Here is a 10,988-nt window from a genome sequence, read left to right as displayed (position 1 = left end):
ATCTACAAAGTAGAACAAAATTAAAATAAACAAAAACCATTGAATGAGAAGGTGTGTGTCCAAACCTTTGACTGCTACTGTATGTGGTAAAGTAAGTATTTTTTACAGTGTGGTAATGTTACAGCCTTATCAAACAGGACTTTGTGTTGAAACCATAGGGTTGATGTTGAAACAAAGTATTTTTTACAGTGTGCTTGGATGTTAATCCGGGTCCTCTCGGTCTGCTAGTGGCGGGAAACAGTCGACCCCTCATTAGCTTCATTAGCTTCTGCTCCTTCTGCTCGGAGTTGAAACACTTTGGAAATAGCTTCACCCAGAACCAAACACTTATGCTTAAACCTTTAATATAGCTCCGCCTGATTCAACAACTGATCTGAATGTAAGTTGTGTCCGTTTGTTAATTATATTTAACAGACAGAGGCTAATCCGTCAGCATTGACAGCTAAACTAGCATTAGCTAACAGTTAGCATTAGCAGGAATCCATTGTTCCTGATCAGGTTTGGTTAACTAAAAACAGGACTGAAGAATGGCAACCGGGAGAAGACAGATGAAGAAGAAACACCCAGAAGATAAACTGGATAACAAAGTGTTTGATTTTACTGAGGAGGAAAAGAAGGGCCTGTTCGGCTCAGAGGATGATGCCAGGGAAGGTAAGATGTTGCTAGGTACATGTAATACATGATGTTACTGTACAAGTACTATGTTCAGGTATTTCACCACAGGTGGTAGAAGTACTCAGATACAGTACTTCAGTGAAAGTAGAAGTACTCAGATACAGTACTTCAGTAAGAGTAGAAGTACTCAGAGCTTATACTTCAGTAAAAGTTTCCCATTAATGTACCGGGCGCTCCAGAGGAAGGTTAGTACCCGCGACTCTACAATGAAGGCTCGACAATCAGCTCACAGCATATAACATGGCATATAGGTGTAAGCAGAGGTAAAGTGCGATTTTATAAGTTTTCCATTTTTTAATATTGAAGTTAAATGCATCAACCTGGTGCATTTTGAGAGCAAAATGAATTTATGGTAAACAGATTTTATTTTCTTTATGGATATTTTACAAATCACTCCCCTTTTAAACTGTATTCTTGTTTTACTGTCATATAGTATTTCATAACTGTTTTTCATTTATTCTCATAAATGGTACCAACGCGTTTGAGAGCCACTGAGATAACCAGCCTAAAGTGAACTATCTAAACAGAGTCCCTTCCCTCTCTCAGTCTGACAGGACAGAGCTCTCCCTCCTTGCTTTAGAAACAGCTCTAGCTAACCAGATGCTAACAGCAACAATGCAAATAGTGAGTTTGGTAGAAATATACTGTATAATAGTAAAGATGTTGAGGATGATGCCATATTTATTGAAGATTTTATAAATATTCCCCAAAATTATTCAAAAGCATATTCTTCCAAACTCCCTGCTGTAGTCTGACACACAGGAGACTATTGATGTGTGTGGTGAGTTTAATAAGCTGTATAATAGCGATTGAATGTTATTGTATTCTCTTTTTTGGGAGCTGCACTTTGCACACGGCCCCTGAGCACTCGGTTCTTCTGCGGCTGCGGAGAGAGACCGATGTGATGTGTCCAGCTCGGAGGACGGCGCGTATTGGCTTTCTTTTTAATCAAAATGTGAATGTAGTTCGTTGTCAACCTCACCACGGCACTCAGGAACCGTCCTTTGTGTCTGAATAACGTTTTGTTCATGAGTTATTGATCCGGGAAATCAGAATCTCCCAATATCGTTCCAACTTTACTGAACTAAGCCAGAAGACCGTCTCATTTCGTACTCCGCTCGGTTTGCTGTTCCTTCACTTTATTTTTATATACATTTATTTTGGACCAAAACTTAGCGTGGAGGAAAGGCAAGTGTGGCGTGAGTGCGTGAGATATGGGTTCATAACTCTCACGCTCAATGCGTGAGTGTTGGCAGCCCTGACTTAGATCTTGTAGTAAAAGTAGAAGTACTCAGATATTGTACTTGAGTAAAAGTAGAAGTACTCAGATCTTGTACTTGAGTAAAAGTAGAAGTACTCAGATCTTATTCTTGAGTAAAAGTAGAAATACTCAGATCTTGTTCTTGAGTAAAAGTAGAAGTACTCAGATCTTGTTCTTGAGTAAAAGTAGAAGTATTCAGATATTGTACTTGAGTAAAAGTAGAAGTACTCAGATCTTGTTCTTGAGTAAAAGTAGAAGTATTCAGATATTGTACTTGAGTAAAAGTAGAAGTACTCAGATGTACTTGAGTAAAAGTAGAAGTACTCAGATCTTGTACTTGAGTAAAAGTAGAAGTACTCAGATCTTATTCTTGAGTAAAAGTAGAAATACTCAGATCTTGTTCTTGAGTAAAAGTAGAAGTACTCAGATCTTGTTCTTGAGTAAAAGTAGAAGTATTCAGATATTGTACTTGAGTAAAAGTAGAAGTACTCAGATCTTGTTCTTGAGTAAAAGTAGAAGTACTCAGATCTTGTACTTGAGTAAAAGTAGAAGTACCAGAGTGTAGGAATACTCTGTTACAGTAAAAGTCCTTCATTCAAAATGTTCCTCAAGTGAAAGTAGAAAGTATTCTCATCAAAATATAGTGAAAGACAGTGAAAGTAGTCGTTGTGCAGATTGGTCCATTTCAGAATAATATATATGATATGTTTATAATGATTGATCATGAAAGTGTTCTCAAAGCTGATGAAGGTGCAGCTAGTCTGAAGTACTTTGTAGACTGCAGGGTAGCTGGTGAAGGTGCAGCTAGTCTGAAGTACTTTGTAGACTGCAGGGTAGCTGGTGAAGGTGCAGCTAGTCTGAAGTACTTTGTAGACTGCAGGGTAGCTGGTGAAGGTGCAGCTAGTCTGAAGTACTTTGTAGACTGCAGGGTAGCTGGTGAAGGTGCAGCTAGTCTGAAGTACTTTGTAGACTGCAGGGTAGCTGGTGAAGGTGCAGCTAGTCTGAAGTACTTTGTAGACTGCAGGGTAGCTGGTGAAGGTGCAGCTAGTCTGAAGTACTTTGTAGACTGCAGGGTAGCTGGTGAAGGTGCAGCTAGTCTGAAGTACTTTGTAGATTGCAGGGTAGCTGGTGAAGGTGCAGCTAGTCTGAAGTACTTTGTAGACTGCAGGGTAGCTGGTGGATTCACTCCAGGTGGAACTAAAGTCTGATTCAACACTTGATTATATTTACCATCATTCATCCACATCTGTGAAGTAACTAAAGGGATTAAGTACATGTAGTGGAGGTACACCATGTACCTCTGAACTGTAGAGGAGTATAAGTACACCATGTACCTCTGAACTGTAGAGGAGTAGAAGAACAAAGTAGCAAAACATTGAAATACTTCAATAAAGTACAAGTATCTCAAAATTGTACCCAAGTAGTACTTGAGTTTATGAACTTAGTTACTTTACACCAGTGGCTTTACAGATAGAAAGACTCAGCCTTGCACAGAGGCATGACAATACATTTCAAAATGCCCAACAGCCAGAATGATAAACTGACTGCTACACAATTAAAATAAATGCTTTTATATATTTCTATTAGATGCGACTCTTTGGCGTTTCTGTTCTTACTACCTGCTTTAGTTGTTCTGACGGCTAACATCCTGTTATTCCTCATTTTAAAGCCGATATTCCGTGGGGTCGGGGGCTCGGGTCCTCGTCACCTTTTCCATACCTGATGAGTTTGCCTCCCTGATATATATGATATGTTTTATAAGGATTGATCATTAAAGTGTTCAGAAGTCGTTGTTGATGTCGCAGATGAAACTCCAGCTGTGGACAAGTTGGCCAAGAAGAGACCAGCAGAGGACTTCGATGAGGAGGGGGCCACAGCCGCTGTGGGGTAACACTGCATTATAAACTGCCTCACTGATTCCACATGTCCTCAACACTGATGTAGGATTAGTTAACCAAGTTACATTTCTCTTTCCACACTTTCAGAAACGAGGTTCATAACATGTTGGAGAGATTCGGAGGTAAGCAGCGCTGTGCAGGTGTGTGAGTCTTTACTCCGGTTCAGGTAGCGATGTAGCGGGGGACGCTCGGTCCTGTCCACTTACTCTTTCACAAAAGAACCACGAGTTACCCTCTCATCTCTCTCTCTCTATCACGATACTTAAGCCACGATACGATACTATCGCGATACTTAAGCCACGATACGATACTATCCGCGATACTTAAGCCACGATACGATACTATCGCGATACTTAAGCCACGATACGATACTATCGCAATACTTAAGCCACGATACTATCACGATACTTAAGCCACGATATGATACTATCACGATACTTAAGCCACAATACGATACTATCGCCATACTTAAGCCACAATACGATACTTAAGCCACGATACGATACTATCGCGATACTTAAGCCACGATACGATACTATCGCGATACTTAAGCCACAATACGATACTATCACAATACTTAAGCCACGATACGATACTATCACGATACTTAAGCCACGATACGATACTATCACGATACTTAAGCCACGATACGATACTATCACGATACTTAAGCCACAATACGATACTATCACGATACTTAAGCCACGATACTATCACGATACTTAAAGCCACAATACGATACTATCACGATACTTAAGGCCACAATACGATACTATCCGCGATACTTAAGCCACGATACGATACTATCCGCGATACTTAAGCCACAATAACGATACTATCACAATACTTAAGCCACGATACTATCACGATACTTAAGGCCCAATAACGATACTATCACGATACTTAAGCCACAATAACGATACTATCACGATACTTAAGCCACAATACGATACTATCGCGATACTTAAGACACAATACGATACTATCACGATACTTAAGCCACAATACTATCACGATACTTAAGCCACAATACGATACTATCACGATACTTAAGCCACAATACGATACTATCGCGATACTTAAGCCACAATACGATACTATCACGATACTGAAGCCACAATACTATCACGATACTTAAGCCACAATGCGATACTATCACGATACTGAAGGCCACAATACTATCACGATACTTAAGCCAATACGATACTATCACGATACTTAAGCCACAATACTATCACGATACTTAAGCCACAATACGATACTATCCGGCGATACTTAAGCCAACGATACAATACTTAAGCCACGATGCAATACTATCACGATACTTAAGCCACAATTACGATACTATCACGATACTCTAAGCCACGATATGATACTATCGCGCTACTTAAGCCACAATATGATACTATCGCGATACTTAAGCCACGATATAATACTATCGCGATACTTAAGCCACGATACGATACTATCGCGATACTTAAGCCACGATATGATACTATCACGATACTTAAGCCACGATACAATACTTAAGCCACGATGCAATAACTATCAACGATACTTAAGCCACAATACGATACTATCACAATACTTAAGCCCACGATATAATACTATCGCGATACTTAAGCCACAATACGATACTATCCGCGATACTTAAGCCCACAAATACGATACTATCACAATACTTAAGCCACGATATAATACTATCGCGATACTTAAGCCACAATACGATACTATCGCGATACTTAGCCACATACGATACTATCACAATACTTAAGCCACGATATATACTATCACGATACTTAAGCCACAATACAATACTTAAGCCACGATGCAATACTATCGCGCTACTTAAGGCCACGATACGATAACTATCACGATACTTAAAGGCCACAATACTATCACGTTACTTAAGCACGATATAATACTATCGCGATACCTTAAGAGCCACAATATGATACTATCCGCGATACTTAAGCCACAATACGATACTATCACAATACTTAAGCCACGATATAATACTATCGCGATACTTAAGCCACAATACGATACTATCGCGATACTTAAGCCACGATATAATACTATCACGATACTTAAGCCACAATACAATACTTAAGCCACGATGCAATACTATCGCGCTACTTAAGCCACGATACTATCGCGATACTTAAGCCACGATGCGATACTATCGCGATACTTAAGCCACAATACGATACTATCGCGATACTTAAGCCACGATGCGATACTATCACGATACTTAAGCCACAATACGATACTGTAAGCCACGGTGCGATACTATCACGATACTTAAGCTACGATACTATCACGATACTTAAGCCACGATGCGATACTATCAACGATACTTAAGCTACGATACTTACGCTAACGATACTATCACGATACTTAAGCCACGATACGATACTATCGTGATACTTGAAGCCACAATACGATACTATCGCGATACTTAAGGCTACGATAATATCGTGATACGTAAGCCATGATGCGATACTTAAGCCACGATACGATACTATGGCGATACTTAAGCCACGATATGATACTTAAGGTAACACCAAACGATACTTAAGAAGCCACAAAACGATACTTAGCCATGATGCGATACTATCACGATACTTAGGCTTCAGCCACACGAGGACAAAAACGGCCGTTTGCGTTACTGTTTAGTGTCATATAGACCGTTCGGCCACACGAGGACGACCGAATACGGCACTAAACGACTGAGGAAACAATAACGGGGTCCCAAGGTGGATAGACCGCCATACGCAACTCTCTGGGGGGTCCAACGGCTCCGTGTGGTGCGCCCTAATCCAGACATTTTTCAAGATCACTGATAGTGATTGCGCAATAGCCCGCTCTCCCCACCTCTTCTGCTCACCTCCGCTTACCACCCCGCGCCATGTGCTGAAGTGTTTCGCCGCGTCAAAGTAAACATGCAACACTGATTCAGATTATTTATCTTTCTCTCGATATGGACATAAACGCGAGTGAAGCCTAATCCGACAGGACGGAGACAGGCAGCTCTGCTCACCTGCAGCTCCTCCCGCTGCAGCAACACACGCACTTCAAGTCAGATCATCGCCCTTAGCTATTTTAATTACCTCTCAACTAAACTAGTTATAAATATGTTTATACTTTACTGTCGGCCGGGTCACTCGTTACCGGATCAGCTGCTGCATGAGACAGACACTGGCGCTGTCCGAAGAGAGGGAGGAAAAAGAAGGCTCCGTGTATTTTATTATTATATTATATAGAGTCGTTATTCATTTGTTTTAAAGCTCAATAAATAACAAAGAAGACCTTTGACCGGCACTTTTATCATTTTGTCCGGAAGATTTAAACTTTAATACACGTTGACTGGCGAAACACTCTGCCCGGTTCCCTCGGCCCCCACCGCGGAGAATAAACAGAAGGGCAACCATGACAACCATGCTTCTTCTGCTTTTGTGGAGGAAGTTACAGCGCCACCTACAGGCTCGGCATATGTACTGCAGCTTCTCCAGCGGTTGGAGCTAAACGGAGCGGTCTCGTGTGGACAGACACTATCCGGTGAATATTGCGTGTGGACGGAAGCTTGTTTGCGTTAGTCCTATGCGTTTAGCCGTTTTCGTCCTCGTTTGGCCGCAGCCTCAAGCTACGATACTATCACGATACTTAAGCCACGATGCGATAGTATTGCGATTCTACAATATGCTAAGTATTGCGATACGATATATTGCGATATTGCTGATCACACGGCTCATATCCGTGTCCGTCTTCCCTCCCTGGTTAAAACATGTATCCTCAATATGAAGCGTTTGTGAATAACCCAATGTGTGCTCTGTGAACCTGAGATGTCTTAACGTAACTTCCTGTTTTATATACGACTATAAAATATCGATACTTGGCGTCCGTCTATCAATACAATATCTCCACGCAAGGTATGGCGATACTAAGCCGTATGGATTAATCCCCCCACCCCTAATGATTATAAATGATGGTTTGATCAACCCTCCTTGGTGCGAGGAAAACATATGCAGTGTTGTTGTTGTGCTTGCAGCCGACATCAGCAAGGTGATGCAGGCCAAGAAGAAACGTCTGGAGAGTCTGACCAAGAACTACATGAAGGGGAGTCAGCACAAACTGGAGACCCTGTGGAACAGCTACAGCTCCCAGAGGTCAGACACACAACTAACACAGAAATTAAACAACCTGCACTGCAAGTAACATGTTGTTCTATTTTAATTAGGGCCGGGACTTTAACGCGTTAATTAAGATTAATTAATTACACAAAAATTAACGCATTTTAATCGCACTTATTTTTGCACAGCGGAACGTTTCTCACTGGATGAGTTTCAGGCGTACCGATTATACTGGAGCACCAACTAACGTTCATGACTTCAGCATGGGACTTCAAACAACAACAAACCACGGTGAACAATAGTCAAACATGAACGAACAAGCTGATGAGACGCTTTGGTCGGCCCCGTGGATGGGACATTTTGTTTTGAAAAACGGACGGATGGAAGCGTCGATAAGAGCCGCAGCTCATCAAGCCTAAAGTATCACCTAAATGCAAAGCATGTAGCAGCTAGCATGTAGCAGCTAGCATGTAGCAGCTAGCGTGGACGTTAGCCCGACTCCGAGTGCAAGGAACCACACCCTGACCCAACCCACACTCAACCAGACGACTGGTTTCAGAGCCAGGATAAGTGAGTCCACGTCTGAGAGAATAACCAGATCCCTGGCTCACTGGACTGCACTCGACTGTAGACCACTTGGAGTCACATCCATGTGAAACTGCTTCTCACTGTTCTCAGGTCAGATATGTATATTTGATTAAAAATGCGATTAATTTCGATTAATTAATTACAAAGCCTCTAATTAATTAGATTAATTTTTTTAATCGAGTCCCGGCTCTAATTTTAATGGATCTTTTATTCGACATTTTCATTTTATTTATGTTTTTTTGCACATTCTTAATTCTTATGTTTATACTTAAGCAATAGCTCACGACAGCCGTGGTATATGGTCATTATATCACGGCTAGGGGGCGTGGTTCAACCCCCTTTGCCGTGATATACTGAGCATATATCACGGCCTGAAGTGAGCTGTTGCTTTTATCAAACGGTTACCACGTGTGGCAATATGAAAGAAGAATACACACTCTAATTTAAATAGTTTTTATTAGTAAATAATGATGTTCAAATTAAAATAGTCCCTCCGTTGCCTTCTGCACGAAACAACGAGGTGGTTGTAATATATTACTTTTTAAAAAAGTAATATATTACACTACTTCGTTACTCTCTACATAAAGTAACTCGTTACTTTACTCGCAGCCCGCCCCTCCCTGCATGCAGATCACGCAGACTGCTAAAGTTTCCAATGTTCTCTTTAGTTCAGTTTCCATTGTCGCATAAGACTGATCCAGATCCTGAATGTTTTCCTATCTGACCGTGGCTGTCCTCTGTCTCCTGCTATCTGACCGTGGCTGTCCTCTGTCTCCTGCTATCTGACGTGGCTGTCCTCTGTCTCCTGCTATCTGACCGTGGCTGTCCTCTGTCTCCTGCTATCTGACCGTGGCTGTCCTCTGTCTCCCGCTATCTGACCGTGGCTGTCCTCTGTCTCCCGCTATCTGACCGTGGCTGTCCTCTGTCTCCCGCTATCTGACCGTACACACACACATATAGGGTCAACGTCATAGCTTCCCCGCCCTCCCCCCTCTGCTCCCCCAACCACAGGCCCGCACCCCACCACATCACTGTGCAGCTCTGTGATTGGCAGAGACGGGAGATGCTTGAGTGACACACTCGGCACCCTATGCACTGTCGCTACAATACTTATATTTCTAGAATCTGTGGAATCTCAGCTTTTATCCGATAAGTATATCGATTTATTTATACCTATGCGTACGCATTTTGTCGCTCAGGGCTCATTTAGACGCTTCTTGTGACTTGTATTTTGTTTCGGTAAACATGGTTCATATCATCAGTTAGCTGAGTTTCTTCCCGTTGAATGAGTAGGACACATGCATAGTTTTTATTACATTTTAGAAGCCCTGAGACACAGTTTTCGTGAGGGGGGAAAGCCCCTTAACAGGTTAAATGGGAATTAAATCATTTTAAGTAATGTTGAGTGTTCCCAAAGCCCCGATGTTTCCGCAGTGTGTGTGGGCCTACTGAACTGTTGCAGTTTATGCTGTAGGAAATATTTCCAGGACAAGGTGTTTGGAAGTTTTGGAAGATTCATAGCTACCACACTGAAGATTATGGAGGTATTGATCAGTCTTCCCCCCCCCCCCCCTCTAACATCACCATAACTCATAATTTAAGGGGTCTTTTCTCCAAAGAAATTGCCGGGGGAGCATCCCCCCAGACCCCCCTAGTATTGTTTGGTCACCATTTCCACAGCCCCACCTAAAATTTTCCACCAGCCGCCACTGTTTATGAAGTCTGAATGAAATGTCAAGTGTCCTTTAACATTTAAATAAGAACCGTCTCATTCGCCATTATTATGTCTATTATGTCTACTTTAAAGAGTCCTCTCCTGCTGATGTTGAGGTGTACAGTGGAGCAAAAAAGTATTTAGTCAGCCACCAATTGTGCAAGTTCTCCCACTTAAAAAGATGAGGCCTGTAATGTTCCTCCAGGTTCACTTCAACTCTGAGACAGGGGGGGGGAAAGAATCCAGGAAGTCACTTTGTAGGATTCTTAATGAATGAATTGGTAAAGTAAGTATTTGGTCTCCTCCAAAGAAACAAGATGTCTGGCTCTCACAGACCTGTAGCTTCTTCTCTCAGAGCCTCCTCTGTCCTCCACTCGTTAACTGTATTACTGGCACCACTTTGAACTCGTTATCAGTATAAAAGACACCTGTCCACGACCTCAAACAGTCACACTTCAAACTCCACTATGGCCAAGACCAGAGAGCTGTCAAAGGACACCAGAAACACAATGTAGACCTGCACCAGGCTGGGAAGACTGCATCTGCAACAGGTAAGCAGCTTGGTGTGAAGAAATCAACTGTGGGAGCAATTATTAGAAAATGGAAGACATACAAGACCACTGATAATCTCCCTCGATCTGGGGCTCCATGCAAGACCTCCCCCCGTGGAGTCAAAGTGATCCAAGACCGGTGCAAAGATCCAGAACCACACGGGGGGA

At 42.0% G+C, this 10,988-nt stretch overlaps 1 protein-coding gene across 1 annotated transcript; it reads left to right on the top strand.

The window, feature by feature from the left end:
• The first annotated feature begins 220 nt into the window (after window positions 1-220).
• LOC117444818 (synaptonemal complex protein 3-like) lies at window positions 221-9,630 on the top strand. Its single transcript, XM_034080194.1, has 5 exons — window positions 221-651; window positions 3,742-3,823; window positions 3,922-3,974; window positions 7,886-8,003; window positions 9,567-9,630. Exons 1-5 carry the CDS (start codon window positions 528-530, stop codon window positions 9,628-9,630), a joined length of 441 nt encoding a protein of 146 aa, XP_033936085.1. The 5' UTR covers window positions 221-527.
• Window positions 9,631-10,988: the final 1,358 nt, after the last annotated feature.

Source organism: Pseudochaenichthys georgianus, unplaced genomic scaffold (assembly GCF_902827115.2).
Source record: "Pseudochaenichthys georgianus unplaced genomic scaffold, fPseGeo1.2 scaffold_935_arrow_ctg1, whole genome shotgun sequence".
NCBI classification, from domain to species: Eukaryota; Metazoa; Chordata; class Actinopteri; order Perciformes; family Channichthyidae; genus Pseudochaenichthys; species Pseudochaenichthys georgianus.
This window is presented reverse-complemented; position numbering and strand designations above follow the sequence as displayed.